General features: G+C 48.1%; 1 protein-coding gene across 1 annotated transcript in view; it reads right to left on the minus strand.

The window, feature by feature from the left end:
• P2RX3 (purinergic receptor P2X 3) overlaps nucleotides 1-17,293 on the minus strand; it is a gene marked incomplete at its 5' end in the record, with an annotated part of 120,340 nt that extends 103,047 nt beyond the window's left edge. Inside the window, one exon of the mRNA XM_075583218.1 lies at nucleotides 17,205-17,293. Coding sequence (XP_075439333.1) covers nucleotides 17,205-17,293 — 89 coding nt within the window. The remainder of the gene's footprint in view (nucleotides 1-17,204) is intronic.
• Nucleotides 17,294-18,655: the final 1,362 nt, after the last annotated feature.

Raw genomic sequence — 18,655 nt, forward strand, 5'->3', positions numbered from 1 at the left:
AGTGTTTCCACATTTTGAACTGTTGAATGACATTCTATATCGTGTGAATAAGGTTACACAAACAGGGGAGGTCATTCGACAGATGCTAGTCCCTAAAGGGTTGATTAAAACGGTGTTCACCCTAGCCCATACTCTCCCATGGGGTGGTCATTTGGGCAGAGATAAAACCACGGACCGCATCTCGTCCCGGTTTTACTGGCCAGGCATACATGGTGACATCATGAAACTATGTGAGACATGTCCTGAATGTCAGTTAACTAGCCAAAAAGGACAGAAGCCAGCTCCCTTGGTTCCTCTGCCCTTGGTAGCCGTCCCATTCGAGAGAATTGGGGTAGATCTGGTCGGACCTTTAGAACCCTCTGCGAAGGGACATAAATTTATACTCGTTGTGGTAGATTATGCCACCAGATATCCTGAGGCCTTCCCTCTGAGATCAGCCACTGCTAAACAGGTTGCTCACAGGCTTTTAGAACTGTTCTCTAGGGTAGGACTTCCCCAAGTAATGTTAACTGACCAGGGAACAAATTTCATGGCAAAGTTAATGCAGGATGTCCTGAAGTTATTGGAGGTAAAATCCGTCCGGACCTCAGTCTACCATCCTCAGACTGATGGATTGGTAGAGAGGTTTAACCGTACTTTAAAAACCATGCTTAGGAAGTTTGTGGACACTGAAAAGCGAGCTTGGGATGGACTTCTCCCTTTCCTGTTGTTTGCGGTACAAGAAGTTCCCCAATCATCTACAGGCTTCTCCCCGTTTGAGCTCCTATATGGACGCCAACCTCGGGGTATTCTCGACCTACTGAAGGAATCCTGGGAGGAGGAGCCCTCCCCCTCCAAGAATACCCTTCAGTATGTCATAGACCTTAGAAATCGCCTAGACATGATAGGTCGGTTTGCTAAGGAAAACCTCAAATCTTCTCAAGAACGTCAAGAAAGACAGTATAACCACAATGCTCGCTTGAGGGTCTTCCAACCTGGGGACCAAGTGATGCTACTACTACCAACATCAGAGAGTAAACTCCTTGCGAAGTGGCAGGGTCCTTTCCAAGTTCTCCGCCGCACCGGGGAGGTGAACTACAGTATGAGATCTCTCAACCAGGGTCCAGGAAGGGTAAACAAATCTACCACGTGAACCTCCTGAAACCCTGGAAAACGATGAGATCACTGTTCATCCACCCTCGGGAAGGAGAGACGGATTTGGATCCGCAGCTTCCAAATGGTAGTACGTACAATGACCATCAGGTTCCCATGGGAGGGCAGTTAACAACGGAACAAAGGTCAGACCTACTAGAATTATGTGACCAGTTCCCAGATGTTTTTTCGGAGCTGCCAGGGCAGACTAATTTAGTGTCCCATAGGATTGAGACAGAACCTGGCGTAAAAGTACAGTCCCGTCCCTATAGATTGCCAGAGGGCCGAAAAGACCTGGTAGAGAGGGAGATAATAGACATGTTGGAATTGGCGGTGATCGAGGAGTCCCCCAGCAAATGGTGTAGCCCTATCGTGTTGGTCCCTAAACCAGATGGGAAGGTGAGGTTTTGCGTGGATCTGCGAAAGGTAAATGCTGTATCCAGATTTGATGCATATCCAATGCCTAGGGTGGATGAATTGCTTGACTCGCTTGGTAAAGCAGAGTATATCTCTACCCTAGATCTCATGAAAGGATATTGGCAGATACCTCTAGCGGAAGAATCCAAATGCAAAACTGCCTTCGCCACCCCTCTCGGGTTATACCAATTCGTCACTATGCCATTTGGGTTACATGGGGCTCCAGCCACGTTCCAAAGGTTAATGGACAAGGTACTACGACCCCATAGGGCATATGCCGCGGCCTACTTGGATGACATTTTCATCTATAGCAGACACTGGCAGTCTCATATAAAAAGGTTAAGGGCAGTCCTAACGTCCTTAAGAGAAGCAGGGCTCACTGCAAATCCCAAAAAATGTGTCCTGGGTAAATCCACTACAAAGTACTTGGGCTATGCCATTGGGGGAGGGATAGTAAGGCCACTAGCTAGCAAGGTGGCCTCCATAAAGGAAGTCCCCACCCCACAGACAAAGACACAGGTCCGCTCCCTTTTGGGGTTAGCAGGGTATTACCGGCGATTTATCCCCAATTATTCAGACATATCTGCACCCCTTACAGATCTGACAAAAAAAGAGTGCCCCGACCCAAGTTAAATGGTCTTGGGAGTGCCAAGACGCCTTTGACATGCTAAAAAAGTGCCTGTCAGAGGGCCCCACTCTTCGGAGCCCAGATTTTAAAGAGCCCTTCATCATCCAGACGGATGCCTCAGAGGTAGGACTGGGAGCAGTGCTGTCTCAGCAATTTGATGGTGTTGAACACCCCATACTGTTCATCAGCAGGAAGCTGTTCCCAAGGGAAGTGAGGTATTCCGTTATTGAGAAGGAGTGCCTCGCTGTAAAATGGGCAATTGAGGTCTTCAGACATTATGTCGCCGGAGTACACTTCACCCTGGTCACTGACCATGCGCCCTTGAAGTGGTTAAACACCATGAAGGACACAAATCCAAGGTTGACCAGGTGGTATATGGCCCTCCAACCCTTCTCTTTTGATATTCAGCATAGACCTTGAAAGGACCATGGAAATGCTGATTTTTTGTCAAGAGAAGGAGTGGAGGGTCGGGCTTCAGCCGTGTGAGACACTAGCCACACACAAACAGGGGAGGTATGTGACAGGGTGAAGTCAAATTCTATCAATTATGCCTGGGAAACATATGTCTGAGTGCTTCATCCAGCACTCATAAGGGTTAATTCAGGTGGAAGTTAGGTAGTCAGGAAGTAAGCTGACACCTGAGAGCCAGGAAGGTAGATAAGGATCTTGTTACCAGCAGTAGCTGCCTGTGTCAGAAGAGAGCACATGGATAGATGTGCTGCTAGCCAGAAGGATACACCACACTACTTACTGCAGCCAAAGTAAGATTTCTTTCATTTGTTTGCATGACTGCTTAAAAAGAATCTTACGGTTTGGGTATGGTTTAGCCAGCCAGCCTGCTAGCTAGGACTGCTGTGTTAGTCAGTTTTCTCCCAACGTGGAGCAGGATTTATTTGCTTAAAGGGACAGTGTACCCGCATGTTATGTTGCTGTGGAGAAATAAAGCCACTGAACGTTTTCATTTATCCTGAAACTACACATGTGGACTGTTCCCTGACCTCGGCTACAGGCCATCCTGCCACAAGCAGCATACCCCTGCCAGGGTGAAGGGCATCATCCTCACCATGCTCCGCGCCCATGTCCTCCATTGGCAGGAATACAATAATTCAACAAGAATAAAATACAATCTAATGGCCCCTAACACCTTAATCACCTTAACGGTTAATTACCTCTATAGTAATTAAGGGGTTAACCCCGGGTTAACCCACCCTCCCCTGCAACCCACCTGGGAGGTATAACCACCCACCCGACACAAGTACCCCCAGCCTTTATCCATTGATTGGCACAGTGGTACATCATACCCATATAATATGGGCATGATAAGCCACTATAGCAGTACTAAACGATGCATGAAAGTGAGGGTAATGGAACACATGAGGAACATCAAAAATGTGCAAAAATTAATTGATAAACACATGCCCCTAACCCACCTTTTAAAACACTTTCATGATTGCCATCAGTGTGACCCGAGTGGCATTTCCTTCATGGGCATTGAAGTAATTACCGCCAATCAACGCCTAGGCAATAGAGATTTACGCCTAAGTAGAAGGGAGCAATTCTGGATCTATACCATGCGAACGAGGTTTCCTCATGGTTTAAATGATTACATAGAATTGGTCCCTTTCTTAAAAGAATGAATTCTTAAAAGAACGAATTCTAATGAATCAATTATTAGGTGTTTACACGGTTTCCAAGCATTTTTTGTATTTTTAGATAACATGTTTTAGTATTTAATAACTATATATGTTTTAAACAGATTTTTAATACATGTTTACCTTAAAATTGTCCATATCAGTATATACTGGTTTACATTCACTACAGTTATGCTGGTATGATTTTGGATTTATTTAAAGCTAAATTGGGACCTGTTTAACATTGCTCCTATCTAATATGTGCTTTTAATCCTCCCCACATGCTGCAGGGAACTTTATTTGCCTCTGCTTTGTATCACATGTGTTCCTACTTGCTCTAATTACACTAGATCCATTGGCTGCCGCTCTCTACTTAAGCTCCAGGGACAACGCTATGACGTGACCTCCTGACGAAGCACTACGTGCGAAACGCGTAGAGGTCACGTGGTGGCAGTTCCTGTGGAGTTCTTTGCAGCCGGTTGGAGCGGGTCCCCTTGTCTCTAGCTGGGTAAGTACTCGGATTGGTCCGGATCCATTCTGTAGTGCGTAGCTAGACCCTGTGGTTACCCCCTGCCCCTACCGAATATACTAGTGTATTATCCAGTCCCGTTTTTAACCCTTATTTGTTATAATCTTGCCGCAATTTTGTAATAATTTGCTTTATTGTTATTTTTATTCCTTGCATCAGTGGATACTTTGTCCACTGTTTTAGATTAATAAACCAATCATACCCTTCAGTGCGCCTGTCTGCCTATTGTGCCAACCTATACAAAACATCATCAAGCAATAGAAAAAAAAACAATCAATTCAAAACAAGCATTTGCCAAAAATGAATTACCTGTCACTGTATTTATCTGTACCTTAAAGGGGCACAAATCAAAACATTAGCAGTCAATGGGCAATGAAAAACATAAAAAGAAATAAATGCAATCAAAAAACCTGAAAAAAAGACAGTTACATACATTCAATATTTATCTTAGAAGTCTTCACCCTTCAAATCCTGGCGTTTCGGGAAGCTCTCGACCCGCAACGTGATCCACTGCAATCCAACTCCATCCTCCTTGAAGATCAGCATCAGGTACAAAAAAAAAATTTCTTTCATCTTCTTTCTCCTTCTTCTATCTTAATCTGTCATTATTTATGTATTTTCTTTAATCTTCTTTTCTTTCAATCCATTCCCCCTGGTAAATCCAAAACGGATGTTGACTCGTCGACATCTTCAGCTAAAATGAGATGGAACAGGCCTTATATAGGGCCTCTGACCTCACATTTTAGGGTCAGCTGGTACAGCTCCAATCGGATTGGATGCTGTATTTATCTGAAGCCAGGGTCACGTTTGATGTGTGAATGGCTCCCGATAGCATTAACACAGTTCCCTTTTAAATCACTCCAAGCCCTGTAATATTTCCTCCACTTTATTGGGAAAAGCAGCAGAACACAGATACTTGTGGATGGTGTGTAGTGGTGATTATTAGTTAGAAACTGGTAAAAAGAGATGGCCTCACCATGGGGGATGAACAGAGAAGGGTCTTGTACTCACTGTCTCCAGGGTGGAAAAGGAAGTGAGGGGCAGTGTGGGTAAAGGGAATAGTCTAGGGGCAGACTATCTCTGAACAAACAGGAGGGGGGCAGACTAGCCCATTCTGGTGAGGATCTCAGAAACTGCAGTAGCAGCTCACTGATTCCATGCCCAGAGGCAAGAAATGCAACATTGTTGCAAGTTACACAGGCACAGTATGTGTGTGCAAACTCCATGCAGCTGGGAATGAGATCTGACAGGCAGAAGCTGCAAAGGAGAGAGGGGGGGTGAGTCAGAAATGTAGTTCTTGTTCCATGACACTCCCCGTCTGGTATCTGCAGATACCACTATATAACAGACTATGTGGAACATATGTGCAATGCATAACAAAGATAACATCACATTCTCAAACGATGCAAGAGTCCATGTCCACATAGAGATGTGACACCGGCCGGTATCAAGGTCCCTTGGTCAAGGTTCTTTGGCAAAGGATGCAGGGTGGATGCACAGCTCCAGGTTTGATGGTTGCACCACAATGTCTTTGTGTAAAGGTCTCTGGCACTGTTTCCTTTTAGCCTTGTGAGAGAACAGTCTTTTTGTCTCTGTAGTTTTACCCACAGAATGCATCCCCTTGTAGGTATGCCAGTCGTGGTAGCCTGTCGCTCTATCACCTGGCGTTTGGCAGAAGGAGATGGCTTTTGGCTCCTTGCGGAAGCGGAACAACACTCCTGGAAGAATGGTTGTCGAATCTAGTCCAGTAAAGAGGGCGTCGTTCAGGGAGACTCCCTGAAGCTGAGTGCTGGGGCTGAACACTACCCGGATTTGATCGGGTTCCTGAAGGTGGTAGGCCCCAGATGATTGGAGGTACCAGCATTCTTCACCTTCCTTCATTAGAGGTGCTGACTTTGCGTGGCCGGTAAGGAATATCTTCTGGATGAAGGCCACAAAGTTGTTTTTGGTCTCTGGTTCCCTTTGTAGGTCGCAGAGGTGCGAAGTGAACCTAGAGATGGCATGTTCTCCATTGTTTGGGAAGCGCCTTCTTGGTGAACGGAATGGTAGCGGGTTCACCCAACTGCCTGGTCCATCTTTGGAGAGCTCCTTGGTTGTTAACCTCGGGAATCCTCTATTTTCCCTCAATGGTGTTTGCTTGTCGTTGTCCTTTGTGGTCTGGAACGCTATGCACCCTATGTCATTGCTGCATTTCTCTTGCAAGAGAACGTTTCCACGTATTTTGGTGATACGTCTTTGTATCTCTTTGTTGACTGCCCTCAGGAGGTTGTTCTCTCCTTGGACATGACGAAAAACAGTCTCTTTTGCCCTAGTAAATCCCTTTATGAGATGTCTCTGAGATTGTCTTTTTTTAGACGTGTGAGAGGACAGTCTTTTTGACACTGTGGCTTCACCTGTAGGGCGCAATCTTTTGCAGTTATGCCAGCCGTGACAGCTGGCTGCTTTATCGCTGGATACTCTGTGGAGTGCCATTGCTCGCGAGAGGATCGTCCGATTGTTTATTGTCTTTTGGATGACCCCTTTGTCGGTCACCTTTGGGAGGTTACTTTCTTCCTTCAGTGGAGTCGACTCGTCATCCTTGGTTATCTGAACCGCTAAGCATCCTAGGCCATTGTCCCATCCACCCGATGTGAGGATGTTTTTGTTGACCTCAGGGCTATGACCTTGTATTTTCTCTTCACTTGGCCCTTTGGTCGCTTGGAGATGGCCAAGACATGGTTCAGGGAGAGATGTGTGTCCACATTCTGTTACTACCGTTCTGCAGGCGTCAACATAGTCTTGTCTGTGCTCTGTGTCAGTGCACGCGTTGCCCACTATCACCCATCCTAGGTCAAGTCTTTGGGCGTATGGCGCGTTGTGGGGTCCGTTATGCTGTTTACGGACTTTATGTACCCTCATGATGTCCCTGCCGAGCAGCAGCAAGATCTTGGCGCCTTGTTCTACCGGCAGGATGTAGTTGGCTATTCCTTTGAGGTGCGGGTAATGGCGTGCCATGTCTGGTGTGGGAATCTCGTCCCTGTTTGTGGCCATGTGGCTGCACTCGATGAGTGTGGGAAGGGGCATGTTCACTTTGCCGTCTATTGAGCATATGGTGTAGCCATTCACTCTTCTCCCTGTGGTCTCCATTCGCCCTGCACACGTTCTGAGAGTGTAAGGAGAAGCACCGTCTTGTATGTTAAACATATCGAAGAACTCTGACCTGACCAGCGATCGGTTGCTCTGGTCGTTGAGGATTGCATACATCCAAATAGCCTTCTCAGGTTGTCCCTGGGGGTGCACTGCGACAAGGCATATTTTGGAGCAGGATATTTTGTCACCTTCTTTTCCGCAAACCTCAGTGCGCTGAGATGTGACGGATGTTGACTCTCCTTCTTTCTCCCCGCCATGCTCCGCTACGGAGGATGGGTTCTTGAGTTGGTGGAGTGTCAGCGCCTCTGGGTGTAACGATGTCACGTGCTTGTCACTTTCGCACACTGTGCATTTGATCTCTTCTTTACAGTCCCTGGCTAGGTGAGTCGTGGAACCGCAGCACCTGAAGCAAACTCTGAATTCTCCAAGTAACCTCTTGCGTTCCTCTAGGGACTGCATCCTGAACCCAAAGCACTTGTTGAGTGGGTGTGGCTTCTTGTGTATGGGACATTCCCTGTTTGGGTCCCTTGGTTCCTTGTCTCTGGCGACCGACTGATCGGGAGTAGTTTGGGTCATGGGAGGCACGTCCGTCCTACGGGCCGAGATGGGTGTTTGGGTGTTACCATATCTCGTCTCTGGTCTCTCGTTCCTCAGGCTGCTTGCACTGTATGTGGTTTGCGCACCTAAGAAGAAGCTGGGGTCGTTCCTCGTCCTTGCTGCTTCGCGAATGAAGCTCAAGAAAACTGAGAATGGGGGGTAGACGACTTGCTTCTCCCTTTTGTATTTGGAGCCTTGTGAGATCCATTTTTCTTGGAGATTTAAGGGTAGCTTCTCCAGGATGGGTCTTACTCCACGAGCTGAGTCTAGGACGTTGAGACCTATTAAGGAATGGTCTTTCCTTGCGAACTCCAGTTCTTGCAGCAGGTCCCCGAGCTCTCGTAACTTCGAGTAGTCTTTAGTTGTGATCTTGGGGAAGCTGTCGACTCTTTTGAAGAGCGAATCCTCGACTGCTTCGGGGCTGCCGTAGGACTCTTCTAGCCTTTCCCACACTAGGTCCAGACCTACTTGGGGTTGGTGCGCGTTGGCCGCCCGAAGTCTCTTCGTGTGCTCCCTGGATTCGTTCCCCAGGATCTTGAATAGCAGGTTGAGCTCTTCCCTTGCTGAGAAGTCCAAGCTGTTGATTGTGTCTTTGAACGTGAACTTCCACGTCCGGTAGTTCTCAGGGCGGTCTTCGAAGCTGGTGAGTCCTGCTTGCACCAGGTCACGCCGGATCATGTACTTGACTATGTCTGTCAGGCCTGAGGCCTCGGCGTGTTTGTCCCGTTCTGAGGTAGTTGCTGGGAGGGTTCGTGCGGTCGCCTCTTCCTTGGCGTGGACGCGTGATGACTGCTGGTCGGTGTGAGGGGCTGTTTTCTCCCGTGTGGGTGTACCTGGATTGCGAGCCTGTTGTGGTGCATCCGTGTGCGCTGGCATGTGGATCACTATTGCAGCTGTGGCTATCCCAGGCAGCATGTACCATTGAGGGAGCAGCGTCTTCTACTCGAGGGCCTAGCAAGTCATCGTTGTCTGTGGAGTCACTCCATCCGTGTTGAGATGGCGTGCTGGTGTTTACACTGAAGAGGCTCCTTACGTAGTCTTCAGTGCGTTGGGCTGGATCCTCTGAGGCTATCCATCTGTACGGTTGCTCCCCGCCGTCCTGTCTCGCGGCTGCTTCTAGGACTTCAGCTTGGGCTATGGCAGCGGCGTCCTTCTCTTGGTTTAGGACCTCTAGGTTGACGTCCACCTCTGCCCTTTTTAGTTTCATGACTGCCTCTTTCTGAGCATATGCGGCCCTGGCACGTGTGGCCTCTGCGGTGGCTCGTGCCTTGGTGGCGTTTGCGCTTGTGCTAGACACGTGAGATTGCGCTGATCTTGCTGACCTTGACAAGTGCCTGGATGTGCTTGAGCGCTGCGATGCGGTCTCCTTCAAAAGGTCCTTTCTCTTATTCTCAGATTCCGTGATGGCGGTTTGCACGATGCCATCACGTTCTAGGTCAATCGCCTTTTGTAGGTCGCGCTCTCGTATGCTATCTTCCGTGTTAGTTCTTGTTAGATAGGTGAAATATGCCTGTGACAGCGCTTGGTAGCCGGAGCGGTCTACCTTTAATTGAGTTATCCCCTGCTCGAGCTGTTGCACATAATTGCCAGTGCCAGCGACATTGCGTACCCCAAGTGTGGTTGTTTCCCAGGCCAACTCAAATTTAGCGTGGTGCGCTTCAATGTCAGTCTCATATTTTTCGCAGGCCTTTTGTGTCAGTGTGACTGTCCGTTTAGGCCTTGAATCTGTCTGCGCCTGTTGCAGTTGCGCAGCGGTCTCTGTGTCTGAGTGATCGCTCTCCTGCGTGATGTCTGGTGAGGCTCTGAGTTCTGCCATGCTGTAGGTGTGTGTAGGCCTTTAGCCAGTGCGTGTGGCATGCGGTCTTTTACCTGTGTCAGCGATGGGCGTCTGTCTCAGATGATACCGAGCGGTGTCCTGCGGCGTGCAGCGTAGGGGTAGCTGTACTCACAGGTGTCCGGTGGCTCTGACCCGTGTCCTGGCGGGTGTCCGGTGGCGTGGCCCTTGATGGCGCTAGCCGTGGGGACGTGCGCAGGGGTAGGTGAGATGGTGGCTCCTCACTATGGGGCTGTGCAGGGGGTGAACTCAGACAGAGAAAGGCATTAGGTTTGTGTAAGAAGCACTGTATGTTTGCAAAGCTGCTGTGCAGTTTGAGCTACTTCTTGTCTGTTAAGGCTGCAGGCTGTGTGCAGTTTGCTGTACAAAGCTTGCTGCCCTGTCTGGCAGAGTGAAGCTGTTGCTTGTGCAGAGACTATTCTGTATTCTTATTAGCAAAGTAAGGCTGCTCACTTGTCTTTGCATAAAGCTGTAGTTGTTTGCTGTGCAGAGGCTGGTGGCTCTGTGTAACAACGTGGAGCAGTATGCTTGTACAGTGTGGTGAGAGACTGCTGTTTATTTGCTGTGTAAGCTGCTTGCTTGTTGCTTTAGCATAAAGGCTGTGGGTAGCAGCTCCTTTTTGTGTGTCCCCAAGGCACACGGTCCTCTTTTTACTTTTCTGAAGCCAGGGTCACGTTTGATGTGTGAATGGCTCCCGATAGCATTAACACAGTTCCCTTTTAAATCACTCCAAGCCCTGTAATATTTCCTCCACTTTATTGGGAAAAGCAGCAGAACACAGATACTTGTGGATGGTATGTAGTGGTGATTATTAGTTAGAAACCGGTAAAAAGAGATGGCCTCACCATGGGGGATGAACAGAGAAGGGTCTTGTACTCACTGTCTCCAGGGTGGAAAAGGAAGTGAGGGGCAGTGTGGGTAAAGGGAATAATCTAGGGGCAGACTATCTCTGAACAAACAGGAGGGGGGGCAGACTAGCCCATTCTGGTAAGGATCTCAGAAACTGCAGTAGCAGCTCACTGATTCCATGCCCAGAGGCAAGAAATGCAACATTGTTGCGAGTTACACAGGCACAGTATGTGTGTGCAAACTCCATGCAGCTGGGAATGAGATCTGACAGGCAGAAGCTGTAAAGGAGAGAGGGGGGTGAGTCAGAAATGTAGTTCTTGTTCCATGACATGTATCATGTGACTAGCTTATTTTTTTTTTTTTTTTAAGGATGTGACATCATCTCCAAGGGAGATTGTCTTCAATCTCATTGGCTGTAATACCATGTGAATCTGAGACATGTGGTTTTAAGGATGTGACGTACATCCCTTGGAGATGACGTCACATCCTTAAACAAAAAATTGAAAGCCGGTCACATGATACAGCGTCCAATCGGATTGGAGCTGTACCATCTGACCCTAAAATGTGACGTGACAGGCCCCATATCAGGCCTGTTCCGTCTCATTTTAGTTGAAGATGTCGGCGAGTCAGCATTCATTTTGGATTTACCATGGGGAACGGTTTGAAAGAAAAGAAGATTAAAGAAAATAAGAAAAGAATGACAGATGAAGAAAGAAGGAGAAAAAAAGAAAAATTTTGTACCTGATGCCAATCTTCAAGTAGGATGGAGTTGGATTGCAGTGGATGACGTCGCGGGTCAAGAGCTTCCCGAAACGCCGGGATTCGGAGGGTGAAGACTTCTAAATGTCTTTTTTCAGGGGTTTTTTAATTGTATTTATTTATTTTTATGTTTTTCATTGCCCATTGACTGCTATCCAATACAATTCAAAGTCATGGAAAAATGTGTCCACTCCCAATTAAGCGATTACTATACCAAGACAAATTTCCCTAGCCAATTCCAATCTGGCTTTCGCCCCAAACACTCCACCGTAACTACCCTGCTAAAAGATTGCAATGAAATCCAGTGTGGAATGGAACGGGGACAACTCACTGGTGCAGTATTCCTAGATTTTGCAAAGGCTTTTGACACAGTTGATCATGCTATCCTGCTTAACAAACTCCAGAGCTCTGGAATAGGGAAACATGCTTTAAACTGGTTTCAGTCCTACCTATCAGGAAGATCCCAACATGTGTCCATCTCAGGCTCTAACTCCAACCCCCTGGATATCACCTGTGGTGTCCCGCAAGGCTCTGTTCTGGGGCCCCTACTCTTCTCAGTGTTCATTAATGATCTTCCCACAGCTTGTAAAGAAGCTTCAATACACATGTATGCAGATGACACAATCTTATTGTAAGGATTAAACTCGATCCGTGCTGAGGTTTCACTGCAGTCCTGTTTTTTTGTATCTCCTGCCCTTTCTGCTCTCTGTGGCCATTTTGGGTACTGGCAGCCTGCTTTATAGGGAGTCGCCGAGCAAAGTTCTATGTGTTTGCAGCTCCTGATGGTATTTTGCAGTTACGCCTTATCCTCTTGCCTGTTTGAGTTCCGGTTGCTGACCCCAAACCATGACCCTGACCTCGCTGCATTCCACCTACCCTGACCTCTGCTTGCCTCCTCGACTTTCCACCTCTGACGCCATCCCCGACCTCTGCTTGTCTCCTGGACTTTGCTACTCTAGTGCCAACCCTGACCCCTGCTTCCATACTGACAGCGGATACTCTTACAGGACTCTGTCCCTGGGTTGTGGTCGGTTTATTTGCATCCCTACCTTAGTTTGTTTGTGAATGGTGCTCTAAAAGTGCTAAGACTGTGTATAATGGAAGGGAGCATAAACTGGGTATAATAATATAAACAGTACTAAACCTTAGGTGGGCATAGGATACCCTGAAGGTTGGGGTTGGTTGTCCAAAGACACCCCCCCTTCCTCATTGGGTTAGCCCCAGGTAATGTACTCACGTATTGTCCTTCCCAGGGTCTCCCTTCCAAAGCGTGCAGCTGTATGGTAAAACGTTCCAAAGGCCAGGGTGTGCAGCGCACAGCAAAGATGAAAGAGCAGGTCTTGCAATAAAAATCTTTTATTATTCAAACATCTGGTTGTGGGACAGCAGCAAACTTCAACGCGTTTCGTTCAAAGAACTTTTTCAAGAAGTTCTTTATTGCAAGACCTGCTCTTTCATCTTTGCTGTGCGCTGCACACCCTGGCCTTTGGAGCATCCCTACCTTAGGCCTGCGGGTCCGCTTCCTGACTTGAGATGAGCACTGTCACTTGACCTTATGATTGTGCAATTGATCTACTCCCAGTTGTCATCAATCCTCGAGGCCGAACCCATTCCCTTTCAGAACCAGAAACCAAGGCTACGTGGGTATACATTTCGGGGAACCTTCAGTGTGGGTTTAATCACAAATCAAGTTCTCCCGCTGCAGCTGGTTTCTTCTTTGTTTCCAAAACAGACGGTTCTCTCAGGCCATGCCATGCTTTAATAGACATGTTTAAAGTAGAATTTTAGTGACAAAGATTAAAAAGTAAGTTCAAAAGAAGTGGAAAAGTGGACAATATCTCCTGGTTCTGATTCCTGCATTTGATCTACGCTGGAAAGGAGGATATCATCGTACTTTCAGTGTCTCTTCTGCTAACACCTCCTCCTCCTCTATTGATCTCTGTGTGGGGGTACCCCAGGGCTCTGTCCTGGGACCCCTTCTCTTTTCTCTTTACACACTCTGTCTAGGTGACCTAATCACATCTTTTGGGTTTAAATATCACCTCTATGCTGACGACACACAAATTTACCTTTCAACCCCTGACCTTACACCTGCTATACAGACCAAAGATTCTGAATGCCTCTCTGGAATATCATCCTGGATGGCCCTCCGCCGACTTAAACTTAACATGGCAAAAACAGAGCACCTATACTTCCTCCCAAACCTGGCCCTACTACCTCCTTCCACATTACTGTTGGAAATAGAATCATTCACCCAGTAGCCCAAACACGCTGCCTAGGGGTCACAACCCTAACCCTCTCATTCTCCTCTCATATTCAAAACGTTTCTAATACTTGTCGCTTTTTCCTCCGCAATATCACAAAGATACGCCCTTTCCTCTGTTACTCGACTGTTAAAACTCTGACTCAGGCCCTCATTCTTTCCCGTCTCGATTACTGCAACCTACTGCTGTCTGTCCAGCCTTCCTGCCTCTCACCTGTCTCCCCTACAATCTATCCTAAATGCTGCTGCCAGAATCACTCTACTCTTTCCTAAATCTGTCTCCGCATCTCCCCTCCTGAAATCCCTCTCCTGGCTTCTGATCAAATCCCGTATCTCACACTCAATTCTCCTCCTCACTTTTAAAGCATTACACTCTTCTGCCCCTCCTTACATCTCAGCCCTAATTTCTCGTTATGCACCATCCCGACTCTTGCGTTCTTCTCAAGGATGTCTTCTTTCTACCCCCTTTGTATCTAAAGCTCTCTCCTGCCTTAAACATTTCTCACTTTCTGCCCCGCACCTCTGGAATGCCCTTCCCCTCAGTACCCGGCTAGCACCCCCTCTATCCACCTTTAAGACCCACCTTAAGACACATTTGCTTAAAGAAGCATGTGAATAGCACTGGATAATCATGGACACATGATACATAAAGCTTGGCCCCCTGCAGACGCACTTACTAGAATTCCCTCCTACTGTCTCTATATGTTCGCCTACCTACCAATTAGATTGTAAGCTCCTCGGAGCAGAGACTCCTCTTCCTTAATGTTACTTTTATGTCTGAAGCACTTATTCCCATGACCTGTTATTTATATTATTTGTTATTTATATGATATGTATTACTACTGTGAAGCGCTATGTACACTTAGGGCGCTATATAAATAAAGACATACAATACATACAATTCCCACCTAGCCTCTGCTTCCTGCTCTCTGCAATTCCCCCCGCCTCCCCCCCCAGCCTCTGCTGCCTGCTCTCCCCCCCTAGCCTCTGCTTCCTGCTCTCTGCAATCCCCCCGCACTCCCCCCCAGACCCTGCTGCCTTCTCTATACCCTCCCCCAAGCTTGTGCTGCCTGCTCTCTGCAATACCCCCTCCCCCCCTGCCTCTGCTACCTGCTCTCCCCACCAGCCTCTGCTGCCTGCTCTCTGCAATCCCCCCTGCCTCCCCGCAGCTCCCTACTCCCGATCCAGCAGGCAAGTTGCTGTTAAGGGGACCGGAGGAGGAAGGGGGCCCTGACTTCTGAGGGTGGGAGATGAGAGAGGATGAGAGGAGGAGTGAAAGGATGAGGGGAGGGGAGGGGTGAAAGGATGAGGGGAGGAGTGAAAGGATGAGGGGATGAAGGGTGAGAGAGGATGAGATGAGGGTGTGAGAGAGTATTAGTGGAGGGTGAAAGGATGAGGGGTGGAAGGGTGAGAGAGGATGAGGGGAGGGGGTGAGAGGATGAGGGGAAGGGGTGAGATGATGAGGGGAGGGGAGAGGATGAGGCTAGGAAGAGCAAGAGAGAATGAGGAGAGGGAGGGTGAGAGAGGATGAAGGGAGGGGTGAGAGAGGATGAGGGTAGGGTGAGAGGATGAGGGGAGGAGTGGAAGAGAGGATGAGGGGAGGGGGGGTGAGAGGATGAGGGGAGGGGGGGTGAGAGAGGATGAGGGGAGGGGGATGAGAGAGGATGAGGGGAGGGGGTGAGAGGATGAGGGGATGTGAGAGAGGATGAAGGGTGGGGTGAGAGAATAAAGGGAGGGATGATAGAGGGTGAGAGGATGTAGGGAGGGGAGAGAGGATGAGGAGAGGGGAGGTTAGAGGATGAGGGGAGGGGGGTCAAAGAGGATGAGGAAAGGATGAGAGAGGATGAGGAGAGTATGAGGGGTGAGAGGGTGAGAATGAGGGGATGAGGGGATGGTGAGGGGGATGAGGGGATGGTGAGAGACAGTGAGAGCATGAGGGAAGGGGTGTGAAAGAGGATGAGGGGAGGGTGACAGGATGAGGGGAGGGTGACAGGATGAGGGGAGGGTGACCGGATGAGGGCAGGGTGACATGATGAGGGGAGGGTGACAGGATGAGAAGAGGGAGGGTGAAGATGGATGAGGGGAGGGGGAGTGAGAGAAGATGCAGGGAGGGGGGTGAGAAGATGAGGGGAGGAGGGTGAGAAGATCTGGGGAGGGGGAGTGAGAGAAGATGCGGAGAGGGGGAGTGAGATGATGAGGGGAGGTGGGTGTGAGTGGATGAACAGATGGTGTGAGAGGTTGAGGGAAGGGTGAACAAGGGTGAGAAGATGGGGACGGTGAGGTGAGAGAGGATGAGGGGAGTGGGTGAGAGAGGATGAGGGGAGGAACGGTTAGAGAAGATGAGGGGAGGGGTGGGAATACCATGAGGGGAATAGGGTGAGAGGATGAGGGGAGGGGGTGAGAGGATGAGAGGAGGGAGGGTAAGAGACAAAGAGGGGAGGGGGTGAGAGGATGAGGGGAGGGGGTGTGAGGATGAGAGGAGGGAGGGTAAGAGACGAAGAGGGGAGGGGGTGAGAGGATGAGGGGAGGGGGTGTGAGGATGAGGGGAGGTGTGGTGAGAGAGGATGAGGGGAGGTGGTGAAAGAGGATGAGGTGAGGTGGTGAGAGGATGAGGGTGGGTGAGAAGATGAGAGGAGGGGGTGAGAGAGGGGGAGGGGATGAGGTGAGGGGGTGAGAGGATGGGAGGAGGGGGTGAGAGAGGACGAGGGAAGGGTGAGAGGGTGAGAGGATGGGTGGAGGGGGGTGAGAGAGGATTAGGGAGGTAAGAGGATGGAGATGGGTGAAACAATCTTGGAGTTTTTGGGAGCGGAGCATTGAGATCAGGTTTCCTCACTATGGGCTTGTATGACTGCAGGCATGTTTTATATAAATTATCTGACCATTACGTCATTTTTCCAAATTTTCAATTCTGATATGTACCAATTTGCACCCTTTCATATTCTACGTATTTCGTGGAAAAAAAATATTTATGAAATGGTGCAAATTGGTGCAAACTTGGAGTGAAATGATGGAAACAATGATGTGATAGATCATTTATAAATAACATACCTCCCCACCATTTTTTCTCGAGCGCGTCACATCTTTCACCATTGTGTCCAGTATTTTTGAAGAAGCCACCTGGTAACCCTACTTGTGCTCTCAATGCTTTCTTGTTACCCTCCTCCATGCCCCAGGTCCCTCCCATTTGCCCTCCTCACATGTCCCATGTCCCTCCCATTTGCCCTCCTCAAATGTCCCATGTCCCTCCCATTTGCCCTCCTCACATGTCCCATGTCCCTCCCATTTGCCCTCCTCACATGTCCCATGTCCCTCCCATTTGCCCTCCTCACATGTCCCATGTCCCTCCCATTTGCTCTCCTCACATGCCCCAGGTCCCTCCCATGTGCCCTCCTCACATGCCCCATGTCCCTCCCATTTGCCCTCTTCTTGTTACGTACGTCTGAATTGTGTCGTTCTCTGTTGGGCACCAGCCCTGAATCTGACACAACGAATTAACACAACGACCTGTGAGAAAGCCTGTAATACAACAACAGATATCACAACCACACAAGGGGGTACATTAGGGTTAGGGTAAGGGGTATATTAGGGTTAGGGTAAGGGGTACATTAGGATTTGGGTAAGGGGTATATTAGGGTTATGATAATGGGAAAAAGTAAGGTTAGGCGTATATTAAGATTAGTGTTAGTTGTTAGTGTTATATTAAGATAAGCTAAGGGGTATATTACGGTTAGAGAAAGGGCAACATTAGGGATAGGGTAAGGTGTATATTAGGGTTACAATATGAGTATATTAAGAGTAGTGTAAAGTAAGGGGTACATTAGGGTAAGGGGTACATTAGGGTTAGGGTAATGTGTATATTACGGTTAGGGTAAGTGGTATTATAGGGTTAAGATATGAGACTATTACAATTTTTGTAAAGTAAGGGGTATGTTAGGGATTGGAGAAGGGGTACATTAGGGTTAGGGTAAGGGGTACATTAGGATTTGGGTAAGGGATATATTAGGGTTGGGGTAATGGAGAAAATTAGGTTTAGGAAATGAGTATAGTAAGATTAGTTTAAGGTAAGGGTACATTAGGGTTAGGTAAGGGGTATATAAGGGTCAGAGTAAGGGGTATATTAAGGTTAGGGTATGGAGTATATTAGGGTATGGGTTATATTAGGGTTAGGGGCAGGGGTCTATTAGGGTTAGGATAAGGTGTATATTAGGGTTAGGATATGAGTATATAATGATTAGTGTAAGGTAAGTGGTACATTAGGGTTAGGGTAAGTGGTATATTAGGATCAGGGTGTCACGGGAGACCAATGCTTTTAACAATTGAAATGACCGGATCCTTTGATTGAATAAAACGTGAGATAAAATAAATTGTGATTTATTTACACGAGAACCACACAGCGCTTGATTTCCAAAATAACATGAATAAACACTTACTGGGACGGTGAAAAACGAAATAAAATGTTTCCGGAACGAACTTCACCGAAATAAAGTCTCTAGGCACCAATTCCCAGGAGGGGGGTTGGTGCGCAGATAGATCCGCGAAAGCGTCTTTGGCTAATGGCGCTGCCTGCAACCATTCTTACTCCGCCGCAGGTAATCTTTTCATTCTGCCCTGGCAGGATTTTCTTTCGCAAATCCTTTGTTCTAACAAACTCTTGAAGCGGGGTACAAGTCTTAGTTACGATGGAATAGTCTTTGTACCGCACGATGTATCTTAGATGAATCTCCCATCCCCACGGACTTTTAAAACTATTCCAAGCCTATCTTTACTATGTGCAGCCAATCTCGGCATGGGAACCAAACCCCCACCCAGGGCTTCATGGTATGCCAAGGGTCATGCGCTAACATCACACCTGTGCCGCTTAGCATACCTAACCAAGCCCCCTTCCTGG

This window comes from Ascaphus truei, unplaced genomic scaffold (assembly GCF_040206685.1).
Source record: "Ascaphus truei isolate aAscTru1 unplaced genomic scaffold, aAscTru1.hap1 HAP1_SCAFFOLD_302, whole genome shotgun sequence".
NCBI lineage: Eukaryota > Metazoa > Chordata > Amphibia > Anura > Ascaphidae > Ascaphus > Ascaphus truei.